At 38.7% G+C, this 22,866-nt stretch overlaps 1 protein-coding gene across 5 annotated transcripts in view; it reads right to left on the bottom strand.

Moving 5' to 3' along the window:
• PCSK5 (proprotein convertase subtilisin/kexin type 5) overlaps positions 1-18,602 on the bottom strand; it is a 201,356-nt gene extending 182,754 nt beyond the window's left edge. For all 5 annotated transcript variants that reach the window (XR_011600080.1, XM_070938639.1, XM_070938640.1 and 2 more), the window contains exons 1-2: positions 17,682-18,602; positions 162-266 (exon numbers count right to left, since the gene is read on the bottom strand). Coding sequence is in view for 4 of the 5 variants with exons in the window: in XM_070938639.1 (XP_070794740.1) it covers positions 162-266; positions 17,682-17,882 (306 nt within the window). In the remaining variant the exon portion in view is untranslated. The remainder of the gene's footprint in view (positions 1-161; positions 267-17,681) is intronic.
• Between the last annotated feature and the right edge of the window lie 4,264 nt (positions 18,603-22,866).

The following is a 22,866-nucleotide window of genomic DNA, read 5'->3' as shown; positions in this document are numbered from 1 at the left end:
GGTAAGTAGATTTCACCCCTGAAATGGAATCTTAATGAGCAAATGACAATCAATTCTTGTAATTGTAGATGTTATCCAGGTAAACATTCCCTGGCATAAAGTTTCAAATTAAAATTGCAGAGGGTTGCATCAAACACGATTGACTAATTAGATAAGCTTACCTTTGGCTCCATGGAAATGAAGTTGTGAGTACCTCTACTTGAGAGAACTGACCTTTTTATTGTTTTACTATGGTAAAAATGGTAATAATCCTTCAGTGCTCCAATCTGTAAGAGAAAAAAAAAGATTTTGGAGTCAAGGGTAAGGAGAAAAGAGACAGAAAATTTATGAAAAGCAGTTTACCTCTTTTTCAAAAGGTCTATAAATTATGCAATTACTACCTGGACTGAAATGTTACTTGAACCCAAGTACTCATCTTTCAAAAAGAAAGATACAATATGGAATGGTTGAATGTCCTTGAGGTTGTAACTATATAACTGGAGATAACAACTGAACTTGCTGTTTTGTCTGTATCCACCTTTTTAATGTTTAATTTATATGCAACATTTTATGTACCAATCAAGATCCACATTAGCTTTTCAAACCCACTAATATGGTACTAAAATCATTCAGCTTAAGGATATCTATTGTAAAACTATAAATATTTAATTCATGAGAAAAATTCATCTCAACTTTGATAAGAAAAGCTTATTAGAACATTTGATCTTCGAAAATAGATTAAATTATTTAAAGACTTATTGTTTTCTAAAACGAATTAGGAAATGGAGACATAATTTCTGAATTGTACATCCAGCTTTTTTTGCATTGAAAAAAGCATTTGGTTTGCAGTCCATTGCATTCATAGAGATCAGCAGGGCATGGGAGAAGAGGCAAAAGATATTTCATGTGTCAACACAAAACCTACAACTTGCATCAGCAAGACAATCTGAAAAAATAGTTTGGTTCTTGATCTCACCATGTACAGGTACTCCTCAATTTACAACAGCACAGAAAAAAAGTTATTTATGACCATTTGCCATATGGCCCATGGTGATTTACATTCAGATCAGTTGTGAGTTGCCCCCGGTTCAGACCGGTTCTATAGAACCTGTAGTAAAACCAGAGGGAGGCTCTGCCCACCCACCCCGACATAATCAAGTGAGCGTGTGCAGCCCCGTTGCGAACCAGTAGTAAAGGTAAGTAGAACCCACCCCTGATTCAGATGCTTAACAACTGACTCACATTTATGTCGGTTGCAATGTTCCAGATTTATGCGATCCTGTTTTGCGACCTCCTGACAAGCAAAGTCAATGGGGAAGCCACATTTCCTTAAGAACCGTTACTAAATAAAGAACTGCAGTGATTTGCTTATCAAATGTGGCGAGAAAAGTTGTAAAATGGAGCAAAACTCACTTAACAAATTTCTCACTTAGCAACATAAATTTTGGGCTCAGTTATGGTAATTGAGGACTACCCTACTACAGAAATCATTGCTTGATATTCTACCAACAGGATGTATTTTAAATAAAAGGATTGTTCTATTAAGTAAAAGGAGAGACAAGAAATTGAGCAGATTTTTTCCCCCTCAGATTTTATTTATTTCATGTCACTGTGTTTTTCCCCCCAGTTGAATCATCAATCATCACTACAAATGAAACAAGGGTCAAAAAGTGTAAGCAGTTTATCTACTACCTAACAATATTCTCCTGTTAACCCATTTGATAAGAGATCTTACTGAAGAAGCAGCTAAGGAAAAATAGAGGATTTGTACCACATCAACAACTCATTGTGTTGTTGTTAGTTGTGAAGTCATGTCCGATCTATCGCAACCCCATGGACAATATTCCTCTAGGCCTTCCTGTCCTCTACCATCCATTGATTTTGTAAGAACTACCAAATACTATCGATTTCATTTCTATTCCTTATATAATAGTAAAATTTTCACAAATTATGATGATTCATAATAAGCAAGTAAGCAAAACAGGGATATCTACTGACAAAATACTTACCTACTCCATTGAGTCATGTTTGTCTCCTAGTGACTTGATAGGGACCTATATGTTGGACCATATATGCTTTTCATTGACTTCTTCCAATACATATTTCAATATTTCATGGAGGTCACTGATCTTAAATTCTAACCAGACTACTTGATACTTCTAAACCTTACAGTAAAAAAGAAAACTTCTTTAATCCTGAATTATTCAATTCAATATTATCCTTATGACAGTTGCAGTATTTTAGGGTCATGTGATCATGTTTTGTGATCTTCTGATAAGCAAAATTTAGGGGGAAGCCATATTTACTTTACAACTCTGCTACTAACTGAACAACTGTGGCAAGACAGGCTGTAAAATGGGGCAAAATTCACTTAACAAATATCTTACTTAGCAACAGGAATTTTGGGCTCAGTTGGGGTCATAAGTTGAGGACTACCTGTATTTGCATGTCAAACAAGCTTATAGCATTCATTGTATTTGATACAGTAGGCTACAAAAATAATCCTTTTAAGATGGAGCACTTTATAATAATATCAACAGACCATCAATAAACATTTTAACGTTTTTAATCTTGCCTTTATTATTTTTATAGATAACTCAAGGCAGGGAACAGCAACCTTGTGAGGCTTGGGCTGAGAGAGAGTGACTGGCCCAAAGTCACCTAGACAGCTTTCATGACTAAAAAGGGACTAGAATTCAGTGTCTCCTAGGTTCTAGCCTGATGTCTTAACTACTAGACCAAACAGGCTTCCTATCACTCCAAATGTCTAGTCAGAATAAATGCAATATTTTCCTTTTATTAACCTCAGAAGAAAATTTAAGTAAACAATTTACCTAGATAATCACTCAATAAAACGAGAAGCATTTATTTATTAAAGTTGTACACTGCCACAATGTCTATCTGCAATAGCCACAAATCCAGAAAGACTGCTAATAGTGGACCTACTTCCTAGGCACAATGTCATCCCTTCAAGAGTTCAAGGCCGGGACAACTGCAATGAACAAAATGTAACTATGTCTTGCTTGAATTCAACTTTAGATGGCATCATCCCATCCACAGCATGATAGCCTCCAGTCACTGGGACAGAATGTTGAGACATTCTCCTGGTGGGCCTTGTGAGGGGAGAAGGTTGCAGTACAAAGCTGAGTATACTCAGCATATGATGGTATCACACCCTGAACATTTGGATGATTTCCCAAAGCAATTTTATGCTGAATAACAAGGGAGAAGGAAATAACCCCTGTGGCCCATTACTGTAGGGGAAGAACAGGCAGAACCTGGGGACAGAGTCAAGTGAGTAATTAACCCAGAGTTGTTATATTTCCACAAACGGTCTAAGTCTAACTCTTCTTGCATTTGTTGATTTTTATCTAACCAATTTAGTGTTGACCATTAGTTGTCTAGATTCTTTGAATAGGCATGATTAATAAACCATTTTAACTGGAACCTGAGGTGTGGTCCTGATTCTTCATGCCTGACTACAAGGAAATGACCACCAGGTCAAATTGCCTGACTGCTAGTGACTGGAACTGCCCGTTGAACAGAATGACTATAAAATACTGCCACCCAACCCTAACCCTCACAGACAGTTCCTAGGAATGCCATAGTTAATGGTCTAATAAGCAACAGGAGATTCAAAGATCTCAACAAAGAGATCTTTGATTAAGGAAACATTAAGATCACAACAAAGTTCATCAACTATAGCAACTAAAGTCATAACCATTCTGTACTCGGGCTTTGAAAGAGGCCAAATAATCTGTTTTCTTCAGGCTGCATCAATCGCCACATATTTAACTACCTTCACCCCAAAGTGAAGTTTGGGATAAATAGTCTTCCATTAAGGAGAGGGTGCCCAGAACTTCTTTCAAGGATGCTGGAATCATCTTTTACCACAGAGAGCATTAACTATCTCTTGGATCAATCAAGTCATCTTTTCATCTTCATATAAGAGCTAGGAAAGACATGGTTCAATACTGTAAGTGGTAAGGGTCATAATGCAAGTCATAATGAGTCCATATAATAGAGCTAGGATGCCCCAAACACCACATTAAACTCTGCCTACCTTTGGCAAATCTAAGTGACTTTGTTAGCAAAATGCATCCAAAGTGATCATCCTGCCCATTCTTTTCTAAAGCAAGGCTGTTGACCCACCTTACTAACTCAATCAGGTAAGAAAAATAATGATGCTATAGGCTAGGATTTGAATTTCTACTTGTGCTTGGTCACATTTACTTTTTATCTTTTTCAACCAGTGCTTTAGCTATTATTTTTGGTGGTTCAGCTCCCATAACTGCTCAGAGAACTAAAATGTGCCTCCGGATCAGGACACCAAAGGGAATCATCTTGGAGAACATTCATTGAGAGCCTGGGCTACAGGAAAACAAAGCCATTGGTGAACTCACCTCTGACACAACTGGGAAATTCCTCAAGTGCTTCCAAGAAACCATCTGAATTCATACATTTAAGACACATCCAACCTAACTGATCCTATTCTGCAGAAGTCTTCATAGCAGTTAACCTTAATTGAACCAGAAAGAGATCCAATTTGACAATGAGGCAGATCTAATCTTGTCATGTTCTATGCAATTGCTTTGAGCCTGTGTCAGGCTTGAGATGACAAGTCCATGGCTGCCAAAATATAACTGACCCAGACCTCTGGCATGGAGCCTGAAGTCAATCAACATCCTAAAGTGATGTTTCTCAACCTCAAAACTTTTAAGATGTGTGAACAATTGCAAGAATTCCACAGGCAGCATGCTAGCAGTTCAGAAAAATACCCACCTCCTCTCTAAAGCCCAACTTAACACAAGGTTCCTCACACCTCCACTACCTCAAGAAGAATGTCCCTTGTCACATAACCTCCAGTAAGATCAATACCTCCATCCCAACTCTTAGCTCAAGATTGTTGCAGGACTCAAAACATAGAGGGCAAATGTTCAAAAGTATCACCACTCTCAACCAGATCTTACTAATAAATGTCTGGTCCATCATCTTATCCAGAACCAAGTCATAGATTAAGCATGGGCTTGGACCTGGCATTTAACCAGCAACTTAAATCCAAAGTTATGAATGATTCAACCATCAGGACTCGACTGGGGCTGCCAAGCTGGAAATTTATTTATTTTATTTTTTTATTTATTTTTATTGAATTTCTATACCGCCCTACTCCCGAAGGACTCAGGGCGGTGAACAGCCACGAAATAAAACACATACATATAAAAATTTAAAATCGAATAAAATGAATTAAATAAAGTTGGCTGAATTAATACCCATAATTTAAAATACCCATATTTTAAAACAACATTAAAATTTAAAATTTGCACTTAAAAGGGAGAAGATTTAGGCGAGGCCAGCTTGATGAAATAAAAGAGTCTTCAGCTCGCGGCGGAAGGTGTGCAGATCCGGGATCTTCCGTATCTCTGGGGGGAGCTCGTTCCAGATCGTCGGTGCCCCCACAGAGAAGGCTCTCCCCCTACAAATGGATGTTCACAATAAATTTTGATCTTTCTTCCCTGAAATTACCAAGAACCCCCTACCATATCTTCCAGGTACCTGGGATACCTGACCATAAATAGGATTGTGCTATCTATGCCCTTCAAATTGTGGACCCATATTAAATCTAACTAACCACCTTCCAATTAAAATAAAAGAACCACATTAAGAATCACAACACTAAATCACACAGTAACTCAATCACAACTATATACAACTCATACCCACAACCTCACTTAACCCACAGCACCCAAAATAAACTTCTATAAACATCTGATCCCCAACTATTACTTACTACTCACATTCAAAAGTGCCAGCCATTTTACCAGAACTCTGCCAGACTGGCATCAACAATAAATCCCCACCTATCCAACATTAACAAATGCTACTGTGTTCAATTCTTTTCCCCAATTTACCATATCTGATCAATCAATACATTATTCATTAGGAAACCAGATCTGATCAGTCTCCCTGAATGAAGTCAAGACCACTAACTGTTCTCTTGTTGAGAGGTTTCCTAACTCCCTTTGAGTATGATTTGATAGACAGTTTTTTTTCTTTTCTCTCTCTTTATCCCGCACTCCCTCCTTTTTTTCTTTCTTAATCTTTATTTAAACTGAATTTTATATTATAATAAATCTCAGTAAAAGTCTTTAAAAAAATTCTGGGGCTTTGTGCCTTAGGATGTTTGTTTGATCAAGAGTGGACTAATTTGTAAAAAAAAAATCACTTACAATTCAGTGCTTAGCCTCCTCATAGTATCAATATTCTGCAGGTTTATTCATTGTTCAGATTTATTCTTTACAGTCCATGTCTGTCTTATTATAATTTTATTGGAACTAGTGTGAGACATTGGAAATAGTACCTGATGGAAAAGAAACTACAGGTAGTCCTTGACTTATAATAGTTCATTTACTAACTGTTCAAGTTTACAATGGCATTGAAAAAAGTGACTTATGACCATTTTTCACACTTACAACCATTGCAACATCGCCATGGTCACGTGATCAAAATTCAGGTGTGTGACAATTGACTCATATTTATTGCAGTTGCAAATGATCTGGGATCATGTGATCACCTTTTGCAACCTTCCTACAGGCAAAATCAACGGGGAAGCTAGATTCACTTAACTGTGTTACCAACTTAACTATTGCTCTGATTCACTTAACAACGGTGGCAAGAAAGGCCGTAAAATGGGGAAATACTTACTTAACAACTGTCTCATTTGGCAACATAAATTTTTGGCTCAATTGCAGTCATAAGTAGAGGACTACCTATAAAGCATAGACATTTTAAAACACACACTAATAACCTAGTGCTTCATCTCTATGTCTTTTTTTCTAAGAGGAGATTCTGGAGCTCAGCCCCAAAGTTCTCACCAAAATATCAAACCCTAAGCAAATTTCATATATAAATAATGTATATGTCCATTGCTATTAATCCAGTCAACTTCATCTCCCAAACATCCTCAGTGATGATTCACTATCTGATTAAAGATAGGGGATTCTTTTGCTTTCTGTGCATGCTCTTTGATCTTACAACATTGGAACCTAATAACAAGATACGCCAGCAAAAAGTTCAGGAGGGCTTAGCTGCTTCTGTGCTACACTGGGCAATGGCATCTTTCAGAACCCTGGAAATCCTTTTTTATTATATCTATAACTTGGTTGTTTATTCTCACTATTCCTTGACTGCCTTGGATTTTAACTTCTTCTTGTGCAGAATAGCTCAACAACTAATCTTAGTTGGGGGGGGGGAAGGGGAGCAGTTAATGATTATGGATGGGTGGATACTGTCAGCAGCAGCTGCCACTAATGGAACCCTCTCTATATATTGTGTGTGTTCTCTATTAAGCCAAATATCTTGAGAAGAGTATAGCTGAGTTGTGGGCTTGGGTATCTTTATTGGTTTATCAGTGTAAAGATTTGGGCATTCAGAATGGTGAATAAAAGAGAACAAAGGTCTAGGAACTGAAAGTCAACAAAATATAATATTTCTAGTGTGTGTGTGTATGATTTTCATGTGGTTATGTGCGTACAAGAAATGAATGGAAAAGGGAAACAAATTTTAACACGGGTCATGTCTGTTTTACATCAAAACATGGAAGCTGAAAATTTTTTAAAAGATCATTTTGTTTGCTTTAAACAAAAATAAATGAACATTATTGCTTAAATTAGGGGAAATGACGCTATATTAAATTTGAAGAAAAGTAATTTGTTTTACTTTGCCCTTTGTCTGACAATAGATTATTGCTGCAGAGTAGAAAAATGTGAGCTTAAAGGATTACATCTGATCTTTTCTATGCTCTGGACTCCTGCTGTGGTGCAGACAAATTCAGGTTCAAGGCACTGTTATTGTTTTGTAGCTCAGATTCCATAAATACCCCTTTGCTTTGCATTCACAAGGGTCCTTAACTTGCCTCAGTAGAGTCTTCTTTCTGTTTTCTAGGCTCCTGCTGGGAGATGGACAAATGTGTGTGCAAAGCAACATTTTAGGAGTGAGACATCACTCTCCACGAAAAACAAAAAACAAAAAACACCAACCTCAAAACAAAGTAAAATCTTACTGTTGCTTTTCACTTGTTAAAAAAATTCAGTTTGCCTGGTTTTTTTGAGGGGGGGATTTGATTTATAAGCCACCCTTCTCCGGAGACTCAGGGCGGCTTACAATGCGTTAAGCAATAGCCTTTATACTTTTGTATATTTTATACAAAGTCAGCTTATTGCCCCCACAATCCGGGTCCTCATTTTACCTACCTTAGAAAGGATGGAAGGCTGAATCAGCCTTGAGCTTGGTGAGATTTGAACTTGCAGTAATTGCAGGCAGCTGATGTTAATAACAGCACTTTAGTCTGCTGCGCCACCAGGGCTCTTTGTTTTAAAACAATTACCATTCAATCCTGTTAGTTGGACAGGAAAATGTGTATTCCATGAATTTACATCATGGCATTCATAATGTGTCTGAAGTTATCCTTCAGAACTCTCAGCAATATATTGTTGCTGTAGTGGATTAATGTATAATACATTCTCATGTGTGATGCTATCTCGTAGATGTATAATGTAGCTTCACCTACGAAGACTGCTGTTAATGACCCTGCCCCATAGCCTCAGTTGTCAGTGAGTATCACTCTTTAAGAAGTAAGAAACAGTAGACATGAGACCTATTTCCTGATAAAGGTATATAGAACTTCACCAAGTAGCAAGGATCTTTGCTAATTATGCTGATAGGATGTGAAAAATCATAGGCTATTTTAGTAAGTAGCAAAATATTTGAAAACAGCATTAAACCATTCCTGATTTCTGAGCTTTCTGCTCATTGGTATTGTAGTACAGTCAAGACACCTCTCATGAAACCTTAATCCAAGCTTTCTGCTGAATATCTTGCAGGCAGGCATACATGTATACATGCTCACATAGTTTTAGCAATGAGAATTCTGTATCTTAAAAATTCTACTGGCAGCACAGAATTTTCTTCAAAGCTCAGTAGAAAATTTAATCACACAACTGAAGCAGCTTACAAGCACTCAAACAGCCAATACACATATAGATGGTCCTCATTTTCTATGAGATTTGGACAGTTGAAAGGGAGAGAGAGAACTCTGCCTTTATGTTATATGAACATGGGAAGTGAAACAGAAGCTTAATTTTAGTTAGGCAACCAGGTTATGAGATTAATCAATGACAGCATGCAATACTCACGTTGGCAACAGCTGAGTTTTAGCCCATTTGCCTCAAGAGTGCCTGCTTAATGGCATCTATTAAGATGTTTTGCTTGACATTCTCCCAAATAATGTAGCCATGGATGTTTGTGGTGGTGGGTGGGTACAGTAGTTAAATTACAAATATGCATGATGATGTCATTACACAAACACTGTAACTTATGGGCTTGTGTCAGAAGACAGGACAAGTTATATAATTGCAGCATTTATGTGATACCTGTTGGAAAATTAATGTGGGTAATTTCCAGTTTAGTGTGCGCCCAGCAGACTTCCAATCAATTCCTATACCAAGGTCAGAGCAAACCCTCATGCTACTCAGTACAGCTAGCAACAAAATAGCTTGAAATGCATGTATTAAATATCAGCAAACACTAAAAAATGTAACTGTCAAAGTGGAACAAATACAAGGCAAAAGCAGAAAGAGAAATAAACATAGGCAAGAATTTACATTATCTATATATCATCTATATATAGAGATAACACACACACGTGATGGTATTCAGCCAGTTCGCCCCACTTCAGGAGAACCGGTTGTTAACTTTCTAAGCAGTTTGGTGAATTGGTTATTGGAAGAAATAATTAAGGCAGAGAACCGGTTGTTAAATTATTTGAATCCCACCACTGACACACACATATCCAAAGACACAGAACTTTCCAGAGCTACTGAAAACAATACTGTTGGTAAGTAGCATGGAGAGTACCAATTAAGTGGTTTTTCTAACTTTAACCCTTTTATGTACATAACAGCAGCAGAATAGAGATTATTCTTCCTCTATTCTGCACCAAGAAGGAAACAATTTAGCAGGTTGGGAGGATGTATTTGACAATTAAGACTTCTTGGCATCCTTGCAGTTTGTTGCAGATGCCACTGGGGGCAGCGAACATTGCTTTACAGTAGGGGAGAACCAGATAGACTTTCAGTCACAGAGTGTTGAATGCAAGACTAGCGCTGGTCTTAGATTACATTACAGTATTGAGTTACAACTATCAGTAGAAGCAAGCCTACCAGAAAGACTACTAGTGTAGATAAATGCATGCCTAAAACAAGGACTTATGGTAATTCTTAATTCTCATTCTACATCAGTCTCCAAAATAATTTAACTTTTGAAAAGCAAAGATATTGAACCTTAGCTAATTACATCCCTTCCTGATTTGTGAAATATTATAGTGGTATTAATGTAATGTTCCTCAATTAAATTGTCCTGCAATGTGTTATGTATCAAGAAAGCTTTAGTTTGAAGACCCAAATGTATTTCTGGCACAAAACAATGTTTACAGGAAATGGGGGAAGCCACAGGACTTAAGGATACATCAATATACTGTAATTTTCATGGCTGCATTCCAATACTTCTATTGTTGCAATACTTCTGTGAATTTAAATTTAGGTGACAAGACAGTTTGGTTGACAAACTTTAATGAATCTCTTCAAAGGATTGCAGTTTTAAGATATACATTCCTAAAACAGATTTTTCATTGTGACAAGTAAGATCCAGCTGGTCCAATACTTCGAATGTCAAACTGAATACAGAAAGCCATATTGAGTAATACCGGTACTTACAGAAAAAAATTAAACCATACTTTTTAGAAATCCTAAATATTAAATCCAAGTAATATCAATACCAATGCAGTCATTTATTTTAAAAAATTATCTTACCCTGCTCTTTTTTCCCCAAACAAGAGTTAGAATTTCATGCCTTATTCTTCACTGGTGTGTGTGTGTCTTATGCCCTATGAGGGAGATGGGTGGTTTCTAAATATGATATATAATACATACATACAATATGTATGTGTATGTATGTATGTACAGTATGTATGTATTTCCCAGCTTAGAAGTTATTTATTAAATTTGTTTGCTTCCCATTTCTCCACAAGAAATTTACAACATTAAAAGCAGTAAAACCATAAAAAATCTACATATAATAATAATATAAAATTATGATTTAAAAAGTGAGAGGACAGGGAGGTGGATGTATGTGGGCGGGGGAAGGTGGGATCCATTATTGTTCCATAAACCACCTGCAGAGTGTCTTCATGTAGGTGTTAAAATGGAGTGGAAAGAATACCAGGCCCCTGCAGCATGTCACAAAAGAGCAGCCATGGACTGGATCTTTCATTCCCTATTAACACCAATTGGAGAAAGAAGCTTTCTCCAATTGGTGTGCTGCTCAACTTCAGAACCACTATCCAGCTCAAAAAGGATACCATGATTGATGGTATCAAAGGTTGCTAAGAGGTCGAGAACAAAGATGGTTGCAGTACCTGCTTCCCATTCTCACCAGAGATCATCCACAAGTGCGACTAATGCTATTTCTGTCTCATAACAGGGCCTGAATCCTGACTGGAAGGGGTCCAGATAACCCTCTGAAGCTGCCAAGCAATCACTTTTTCTACAACGTTTCTTAAAAAGGAAAGAGTAGTAACTGGATGAAAATTGCCCAGGCAGGTGGAATCAAGCCATGGTTTTTTTAAGGAGGGTTTGAACCAGGATCTCCTTAAAAGGTCCTGGGAATGTCCCCTCCTGCTGTAAGGAATTTATCACTGCCTGGACAGACCTGCTAGTTGCTGACCTGGAGGCTTTCACCAATCAGGATGGATCAGGGTCTACTTGACAGGTGATTGCACTGACTGGGTTGAGGAGTTACTGCCTCAAGTGGTAGTGGGACCATTTTGCCTCAAGTGGTAGTGGGACCATTTTGACAAAGAGAGAAGGTGGGGGAGGGAAGGGAAGAGAGGAAGGGAAGAGAATTTAATTTAATTTAATTTAATTAATCATATTTCTATGCCGCCCAACTCCCAAGGGACAGAAAGAAAAGGAGGGGGAGGAGAAAGAGGGACAATGAGGAAAAGGAAGGAAAGACTACAATTCCCATCATAGCTGGGGAATTCTGAGTTTCAACGTATCTGGAGAGTGCCAGATTGGAGAATTGCTCTGTAATGTGATTATAGATCAATGTAGATCAGCATTATCTATACCAAGATTATGCAATCTGTCTTATGGTAGATGTTCCTGATGGTATACTTACCAGCAAGCATTCCTACAGTGAAATATGCTAGAAATTTTGATTCAGCAGCATTTGGGAACTATAGGTTGGCTACTCCAGATCTATAATGACTAGTAGCAGTTCTGGACAGTTTCAAGCAAGACATTTTTGCTAGGCCTTCTTTAAAATGTCAGATATTAAACTGAATCACAGTTCAATGGTAGTTAACATTTTAAAATATAAAATTAATTTTTTTTCTTTGAGAGAAGTCTAAAGGAATATTTTAAGTTAATGTAACACTGGTTATACTCCTGTGAATACTTTTGATACCAATTGTGCATTAATAAATTAATCTGTTAACTCTCATTTAAAGTTGTCTCGTGTAACTTTATTTGGACTCTATTCCATAAAATAAAACAGACCAATTCCCAGGAACATGAACAGGTTAGTAAGTAAACGAAAAAAGTCACCAACCAATCACTGACTGATTTAGAGTGTATGGTGATTCCCCAATTAAATTCTTTTTGTAGGATATAATGTCATATAGTCTCAAGCAATCTCAGGTAAGACTACATGAATGCTCTTAATGCAGGGATATAAACATGGATATACCCAGAAAAACTAAAATCTAGTTTGGCTACCAAAAATGGAAGCTCCTGCTACTTTTGCATTCAGTGAACAAGTATCAAGCTCAGCACATGAACATACATGTCTGTTGGGATGTTATTTCAGATCATGCTGGCCGATTGGTATGCAGTGTTAAATCATAGTTTAGTATTAAATGAATGAACATTAGACTCTTCAGTTTTGCTTTCCCCTGTCATTTTCTGTTTGGTCACAGGAGGAGAAAATAGGAAGTTTCCACCACTTTTAAAATTACTAGAGTTCCACATTACATTCACAGTATTATGGTTAAAAAGGTAAAACAGAAAGATGTTTGGAAAAAAACTAAAGGTAATAAGATCACTTTTAAAGCTAATCCATTTGCATTTGGTCATTACAGGGAAAATTTCAATTAAGTCAGAAAAAGGGTATATTCAAGTTCATAGCTAATGTTTATCTCTCTACGGGTAGTCCTCCACTTACAACTATTTGTTTGGTGACTATTCAAAGTTACAATGACACTGAAAAAAGTGACTTGCCACCTGTCCTCATACTTACAACCGTTGCAGCATTCTCCAGAGTCATATGATCAAAATTTGGGCGCTTGAAAACCAGCACGTATTTGCAACAGTTGCAGCATCCTGGGATCATGTGATCACTATCTGTGATCTTCCCAGCTGGCTTCTGCCAGGCAAAGTCAGTGTGGGAAGCCGAATTTACTTAATGAAAGTGTGATTCACTTAAGTGCAATGATTTTCTTAACATGGCAAAAAAAGGTGGTAAAAATCAGGCACCACTCACTTAACAACTGCCTTGCTTAGCAACAGAAATTCTGGTCCCAATTGCAGTTGTAAATCGAGGACTACCAGTAGCTCTTAAAAAGTCCATTCAGGAGGATTTCTTTTGGGTTCTCTAAACATTCAGTTTTTGAAAAGTCTATCTATAATCATAATACTTTCATTTGTATTATGTAAAAACCTCTACACTTCTGTAACTACACACACACACACACACACACACACACACACGAAAACATATGTAGGATATAACATTCAGTCTAATGGAAACAGTCTCTCTGTCTCTCTCCCTCCCTCCCTCCCTCCTCCCTCTTTTTTCTTAAAAGGAATTGAATATATATATATATAACAATTGTAGGAAATAAAGTGTTATTCCAATTTCTTGCTTGTTGGCTTAGAAATTTAAGAGGGAAACCTTAATATCAGAAGAATGTAACACAGGTTGTGGAAAGAAAGCTTTCAACATATAGAAAGATGGCAGTCTTTACATTTGTTATGGGTTTTTTTTGTGCTCTCTTGGCTCTATAGAATAAACATAACAAATTATTACAATGCTATTTTGTTTAACAATATGCTTTAACAGTATGAACAATTTCAATTTCTAAGGTAACCTTAATTTGCCAAAAGTAAATAACCCTGACAAGAGAGAAAAATGGCTACAGGTTTTGTTGTAATTGATTGCACTATATCAATGTATCCAATTAGGTATAAAAAAGTCACAATATTTCATGTACTAAATGGACACAATGCTAATTGATATGCACTTTTTTGAGTACAGCTCTACAGAAAAATGATTATTAAGAAAAACTTGTTATTTTTGAAGGAGAAGTTGTAACAATGTAATAGCTCTCCTTTTGGCCTCTCATTTTGTCCTAAAAGCAAATGAGTCAAAATATATCCTTTGGAATATTTGCTGTTCTGTGGAATATAAAGAACAGATATCTTGGGTCAATAGGCTGCGGAACAATTCTATAATCTTTTATCCATCACATAATATTTTATGTTCTAGACTCTAGAGCATTCACTATAACTTGGGACTTCAATCCATATTATTTATTATATAACTGAATGTTTTTTTACATGACCATTATTTCTAATTTTAAAAATTCTTAACAAGTATTGCAAATTATTTTATATTTAGAAAAGACAGAGATGAGGTATAAACACAAATCACAATAAAACAAAGCAATCAACAGGCAGTCCAGATGCCCAAACCAATATTCTGTAGAAATATTTTATATATATATATGTATATATATATATATAGGAACTCTCATTAAATTCATCAAATTGCTTGAGCATGTGTACATGGAATATTTAATAACTTTTTTATTTAGTAGTTTTGGGTCTAGCAAGTCCAGGAGTTTGCTAACTCTGTGGATTCTACTAATTCAGGTGTTTCTAAACTAGCTAGTATGATTCAGACCAGATCAGTGTCAACTTATTTAGCTGATCTGAACTAAAGCCAAATTTAAATCTCCCAAATACAACTGCATTAGTCAGACTTAATCCACTCCTTTATATAGAATTAAAACAGTATAATATCACTAAGTGCTTTTTCCAAAACACTTATGCCTATATAGCATTCACTAATAGTTCAAAACATTTCCTATCAACTCAGAACATTTTCTTTTCCGTTACTTTTCTTTCACCTCAACAATTTTTATGATTTCAACATGTTCTTTAGCAGAACGTATTTCCCCTACTCGTTGAACTTCTGTTCATGAGAAGTTAATAAATTAACATTAACAATTGGCATGAGAAAGTATGTTGTAACAAAAATAGGTAACTAAAAAGCTATCAATAACCATTCGTTGTTATGAGTATTGTCACCAACATTTTTAAAAAATATTTGTAAACATTGGGGGTCTTTGGCACTGATGTTATGTTTGATGATTTATTGGATGTTTCTAATTGGACACAGCAGGCCCCAAATATTGGACCGATCAAGTGTTTTATTTGATCCAGTAAGAACTATTTTTGTTCTCATGAACTTTACAATTTCTCTTTTTCTTCTGCTTACCTTTCTGTCAGATAAGTTCCTATTTTGCAATTTATGAATGGAAAGAATGATGGATTAAACCTGACAGCTGCCCAAAGGTTCTGCATCAACTCTAGCAAGAGAGCAAAGTTAAGTGTCTATGGAGATTCTCAATCATCCAGGATGTGGTTGTCCCAAAGGTGCTTTTCCAAAAAGCAATTGGGCTTGTTTTTTTTTTTTCTTTGAAAACATTTCGCTTCTCATCCAAGAAGCTTCTTGGATGAGAAGCAAAACATTTTCAAAGAAAAAAACCAAGAAAGTCCAATTGCCTTTTGAAAAAACACCTTTGGAAGAGCAATGTTGAGGGTCCCAAGTCTCCTCCAGGGGAAAAAAACGTGACTCAGCTACACATGCTTTCCTTTCTACTTCATGTTCTCTGTTTACCTGAAATGAAGTTTAGCTTCTTAATCTCGCCTCTCCCATATATCAGTCTTAAAATGGGAAAGTATGCGAAAGCATTAACCTCTTTAGGGGTGTCCTCTTAAATTCAAGGTTATCTTCCTTTTGGAAAGGGCCAACCTCAGCAGTAAAATGTTCTGTCTTGGCCCTGATGAGCTATGTTACAAATTAATCCCTGTCTCCTCCCTTTCTCTGTTATGCTGGCACAGGCTCAGGCAAAATCTTGGCCCTTCCATGAGGAGGGACACACTCCATCTGTTTGTTGAAAATTTGGTTTCCATTTGCTGGGCTCAAAGTTCACTGTGGAAAAAGTAAGGGAAGAGTTCAAGACATGGGGAGGAGCCAAGTCAATATGGCTGGGGATGATGGGCATTTTATTCCAATGCATGACGAGGATTTGAGATTGGGGAAAATCTGGGACAGACAGTAAAGCTTTAACTTGCTATTTATCAAATGCCATTAGTTTCCCAAATCTTTTATCTTCTTGATGACTATGTCACAATTATAATGGGGGGGGGGGAAGGGGGGAGAACAAATACCAGAATAGGTGCAGTACACTAAATTCCTCCAGCAAGGAAGGGGCCAAGGTTTCCAAACACAACATGGAAATCCATCCGGTCATCTTTTACAATCAAGGAAGCCCCACAAAATATGCCATGTTTCCCACTTACACATCTCCAGCCCACAAAGTATCTGCGAATTCTAACGCTACCTTGATCAAGTGGCACGAGTGAAAATCAAGAAAAAAGAAGTTCATAGCATACCTATGTTTAAGGAAGCCAAAAAAAAAAAAAAAAAAAAAGGGGGGGGGAGCGCGGGATGCTAGGAATCCTAGAAATCCTCAAATGGAGACTGAGCTCAAGGAGACTTCTCTAAACCTAGCAATTAGGAAGTAACGAGTGCTTTTGAACATGCACAAAGGAGGTCCCGCCACAGCCACGGGGCTCCCAAGTCAACAACAGCGTCAGGTAGTTTGCTTGCTGAAAGAAACCCAAAGTAGCAGGTTTGTGCGCCTTTTCGCCTTTTTTTTTTTTTTTTTTTAACACGGGAAGTTTGGAAACGTCTCCCTCTCACTCTCCTGCAAGCCCCCACTTGCCTAAAAATACGCCCTCTCCTCCCCCGGGTTCGGGTCTCGTCACCGACCCCCCAACAGGTTCTTTGCTCGGCTGCCTGAAAAGCTCCTCAAGCGGCGGTCGAGCAATTCCAGCAATCCCCCCCTCCCTCACTCCTCCCCGCCTCTCCCCCTGCGGGCTCGGAAGCGTCAAAACTATGTCATCGCCCCAGGACGTGCGCTGTCTTTCGTGCAACCGCTCTCTCGTTGCAAACCGGCTGCTTTCCCCCCTGCTCTCTCTCTTTCCCCAAGTCCTTAAGCCGTCCGACCTCGCCAGCGAGCTCAGTTCTCGGCCGGGAGAGCCAGGAACTCGTGGAGGACGTGACCCCGGCCAGTTTACTACCTGGCCCTTCGCGCCGCCTCCTTCCATAAGCTCCGCGGCTGCCCGCGGGAGATGACAGGGAAGGGAAGGAGGGAGGGGGAGAGAGAGAGAAGGGCGCCCACCGCCTCCCTTGCCCGCGCCTACCGCAGCACCAGCACTTTGCAGCCGTCCTCTCGCCCCTCACCCGCGCAAGCTGCAGGGCGAGAAAGCGCGTGGCCTTCCGCCCGAGGAGGTTACCTGTCCTATATTGATGTAGCCGTACTTGCTCGCTATCCAGTTGGCTTCTTGGAGCCCGCCACTTATCCTCACAGCCCAGTGGTTGGTGTACAAGCGAGTCCTGCAGGCGGGCAATAAGAAACCCATCAAGAGAAGGAGAAGGCACAGAAAATCTCCTCCGCTTCGGACACCTCCGCAGCAGCAGCTGCCCTTCCAGATCATCTTCTCGGCGCTTTATTTGCCCCCCACAAAAACAGGCAGCTGGAGTGGGGAATGGGGGGGGGAGAGAGAAAGGAGAGAGAGAGGGTTTTCAGCCGAAACTTTCTCCCTCTTTTCTTTTCCTTCAGGACTTTCTTCCAAGGTTCTCCCCGTTCTCCTCCGGGCACTTTTACTAACGGCGGCAGCTGCAAGACTTCCCAAAAGTTACCTCAAGGAGGAAAGCCAGAAAGAGTCCGGAATTAGCGCATTGAATCTCCAGAAGCGCTGAAGTGACCGGGGCATGGAAGGAGGCGAATTTCTTCCTCCCAGCTTCTCAAACGGCTTCGGAAAGTTACGAATCGGTCTCCCTCCCCCGCGCGCCTCACACTTTCCTCGGCTTCAGCCTCTTTCCTTGAGCCATGGAGCAGGAGAAGAGCGGATTCTTCCCTTCTTTCTCGGGGCTTCCCTCTCTCCTTCAAGCTTGAGTTCCCTTCTGGTTTTCTCCTCCCTTTCCCCCCCGCCCTCCTCGCTCTGCTTTCCACACTTGTCCAGAGCAGGAACAGCAGCAGCAGAAGCAGCGGGCAGTGGGAGTCCTTGGCAGTCCAGCGCTTTGAGTTCAGCCAGCCTCGGTAACCTCCCTCTCCCCTCCTTTTCTCTCTTCTAAGCGGGGAACGCGAGGAGAAATGGCAGCGGCAGCAGCGGCGGCGGCAGCAGCAACCACTCTGCACAGAAGAGATTCCAGCGGTCTCTCCGAGCCTGCTTGGTCCTAGCGCTTCCCGATTCCCTTTCTCTGGAGAAGATGTCAGCAAGTCAAAGGGAGAGAAAGAGAAATTGGGGGTGGGGGGGGTGGGGGGGAGAAGGTAGCCAATCACTTAGTCTAGGGGGTGGGGCTGTCTCCTCCAGAGCAAGGACCTAGAGCCGAACCTTTCTGAAAACCATTTGCCTCGGGATTCCGAGGGGGAAGAGTCGCCACCATCAGCCTATCAACTGTAGCATTTATTTATTTATTTATTTATTTATTTATTTATTTATTTATTTATTTATTTATTTATTTATTTTTATGCACTAGATTTTTTTTTGTCCTGCCTTTATTACTTTATGAGTAAGGCAAGAAGACAAACATTCGCTACTCCTTCCTCGTTTTTTTTCCCTCCCACAACTCTGTGAGGGAGAATGGCCCAAAGTCACTCAGCTAGCTTTCATGCCTAAGGCTGGACTAGAACTCAGAGTCTCCTAATTTCTAAGCCAGCATGTTAACCACTACACCAAACTGGCTCTTAATTATTTTTAGTGGGACTAACTAAAAATCAGTCTTTTTTAGGTGACTTAAATATTCTCATCTATCATCTAAGATAGGTAGATAGATGGAGGGATGGATGGATGGATGGATAGATGGATGGATGGATGCTTAATAGTGTCCAGATAGTGGTTCATGCAGTGAACCAACAAATTTAACTAATGCCTCCTGTTTGTTGATCATATTTTTAAAACTTCTGGCTATTAGAATATCAATAAAGAAATAACTTATGAAAAAGCAATATAACAAAATTAACAAAAGCCACTTGCCTCCTTAAATTTTTTCAACTAGAACATATCAAATTAGCTAGATGTTGGGATATCAGAAGATAGAATAAATTAAAGAAGTTATTAATGAATGTGATCAGCATCTTGTTTAAAAAATATTTGAAATTATCTACTCGTGTAATCATCTGACATGCCAGTATTTTCATAATTGGTTTAAGCATATTTCCCCTTATAATATAATATGTTAAAATGCCATTGTAAACAGTATGGTATGGTATGATATGGTATTGAGCCACTGAGTCCTAGTGGTTCAGTCATTCGAATGCAATACAGCAGTTTAACTCTGTCCACAGTCTGGGGTTCGATCCTGGCAGGGCTTGAGGTTGACTCAGCCTTCCATCCTTCCGCGGTTGGTAAAATGAGGACCCAGATTGTTGGGGACAATATGCTGACATTGTAAACTGCTGCAGAGAGTGCTGTAAAGCACTATGAAGTGGTATATAACTCTAAGTGCTATTGCTGTTGCTATTGTTTCTTCCAGTTCTAATCGGCATGAGATTTTTTTCTAAGAAACTCTTGATGTTTTAAAATAACCCTAGATCCAAAAGATAATCTGAAGTGAAATAATCATTCACATTTTAAGTAACATAACAGAATTCTAATCATACCGTTGGCATTTTCTCCAAGGTATTAAAAATGGCAAAGGAAACCCTGTGGATATTTTAATGATCAATACAGATATTCTACCTATTGCTGACTAGCATTATCCACTCAACTTGGAGCAAAGGGACTTCAGCTGAATTTATAAACTGTGGATTTGGGCTAGCAGGATTTCCTCCTTTGAAGGTGGTTTGACTGGTTTTTCCCTTATTTTCCTTCTGAAAGTGTAATATAATGGGTATAGTGGTAAACTTTATTCAATTAGGAGACTCAACAGATTTTTTTGCTTTGATCTCCCTGCAGGACTCTTTCTTTAATGAAGAGCCAGAGGAGCTTCATCCCTAATTTGCCTCATTAATATACAAAAGCAGGGTGGGTCCCTACTTCTCTTAGCCAGGATGTGGACGATGTTTTAAATCTGATGCAGCCATCTTTTCTACCTTCCGCTTTGCTATTCCCTCCCTCCCAAATAGCCAATGAGTCCTGGGCAGCAGCATGTGGTTGGAAAGAGGACAGGGACATAACCACAACCAGGGCAAGGTTTTTAAAAACTTCCTAAAATTCCTTTCTCTCCCATCTGTACAGACTTCATCTACTGTCATTTGTGTAGCAAAAACAAAACAAAAACCCCAATCCATCACCCATCCTTTTTTCTCACAAAAGAGGGATGGTCTTTACTCCAGAAAAGCATTTATATCATGTGATTTCTAACATCTGTTTTTTTTAACCTGTGTCCAGCACAGAATAACAATCCACTGGTTTACCTGAGAATCTTCCACCTCTGATGCTGCAGTTTCACTTACTTTTAAAAAACTCTAACTTTTCCACAAACTGTTGGGCTCCCTATTTCTCAAGCAAGTTACATACCCAGCCATCATAAAACCTTAGTTCCATAGAAGTAGCTCCAGGAACCCTTTCACCACAACCCTTGTCCCTACTTTTCTGTTGTTTTTAATCATTCTCCAGTTCTTGCTCAACTGTGATAGAGTGCCTCTCTTCAGGGAATTCTTTTACTGTAAAAACATATTTCACATCTATGCTACTATACCAATTTTTAAAAGCAACAATATTGACTTAACTACACATAATTATTCAAAACTATATGGGGGGGAGGTTGTTAATTTTTTTCATCCCTCTAGCTACAGCAGCCAGTAGGGGAGAAAAAGGTGGGTGAGCCCAGTGGAGCCTTTTATGGATTTATATAGCTTCTAAGTAAGCTATATGGTAAGACAAAGACCAGTCCTGAGTTCATGTGCTGATTTACCATAAAGAATCTTCAAATAGGCTTTTTTCAGCATTCATAGAATGTATTTCCATCCACTCCTTCCACCATCAAGGAGGTTCTAAGAGGTGATTTCTTCAGGGGAATCCAATAAGAAAACATATCCCACCTCCAGAGGTCAATGTTAATAGCATGAACAGTAGCATGCAAGTAGATTATAACTTCAAACTTCCCAAAAATATTGAATTCAATTGGAATGAATTCTCCAGTCTTACTGGGGGGGAATTCTTATACAATCAACTGAACAATCTCCCTAAAAGTGTAGTGTATTTCTGTAGTAAATCAATCCCCCCCTCTCTTGCAAATACTCTCACTGTACAAGTAATCCCTAATTTAGAACAATTCGTTTAGTGACCATTTGAAGTTACAGTGCTGCTGTATAAAACTGACTTATGACATGTCCTTGCGCTTATGATCATTGCAGCATCATCTTAGTCACTATCTGAGCTCTTGGTAACCTGCATGTATTTACAATGATTGCCGTGTGCCAGGGTCATGTGATTGCCATTTGTGAACTTCCCAGCCAGCTTCTGACAAGCAAAGTCACTGGGGAATCTGGATTTGCTTAACAACCATGTGGTCATCTTAATGACTGTGGGGAAAAAAATAAAAAATCATAGACAGTACAGGATGACTCACTTAGCAACCACCTTGCTTAGCGATGGAAGTTCCAGTCCAATTGTGATTCTAGGTTGATCACTACCTGTAATTTGTATAATGTCAAGTCCCACTTGACAGGTCGTCTTTCAGGCTCCCTCCTGAATTAAATCTTCAATCTAATTCTGGTAGCCCTCCAAGCCACAACAGCTAAATCTACTGGGCCATTCCATAACAGGTGGAACTTCCAACTCCTCATGCTCCTCATTTACCAAGCTGCTAACTCACAAACCAGATTTTTTTTTTTTGCACAAAGCCTCTTGCCTTGTCTCCTTTATGTCTTGCTCATGGGTAGCTTTTGCCAATAGGGAGGAAGGGGTGTCCCAGCTCTGTTAGTTCTAAGCACCCTTACTATGTTCTTTCCCTCTCCTGTCTCACCTGCCTCACCCTAACCAAAGCTTGCATATACCATATATATTTCAAAGTATGTGTGTGTGTATTTCTGAGCAAAAGCTTTGTCTTGCCCCTAACCAAATCAGCTTATTTTTCCTCCATTTTATCCCCCTTTTCACTACCTGACCTACTTATGGCTAGTTAAACAATAACCAGAAACCAACAGGTCTCACAGAAAAGACAATCCAGTTCTTATTTTCTACATTCTGTATTTTATCCCCTTCTTTTCTTTTCTTTTCTTTTCTTTTTTCTAGGCCTGTACTATCTATACTTCAAACTCTCCATGCAAATGTATACATTAAATGTATACTCAAAATGACAAAGGTTTAATAGACCAGACATCACTTTCTAGAGACTACTGCCTAAAACAGGAAGCAGATAGTCTTTAGATGATGGGGATTATATTGTTACTATTGTCATTGTTGTATCTACAAGTGTACTTACAAAATAGAAAATAGAATACAATTCATAATTTAAAAAATAACATTCGAC

Source organism: Pituophis catenifer, unplaced genomic scaffold, assembly GCF_029215685.1.
Source record: "Pituophis catenifer annectens isolate HBS135680 unplaced genomic scaffold, rPitCat1.0.hap2 SCAF_2, whole genome shotgun sequence".
Taxonomy (NCBI): Eukaryota; Metazoa; Chordata; class Lepidosauria; order Squamata; family Colubridae; genus Pituophis; species Pituophis catenifer.
The sequence above is the reverse complement of the archived record's forward strand: the minus strand, read 5'-3'. Positions and strand labels throughout refer to the sequence as shown.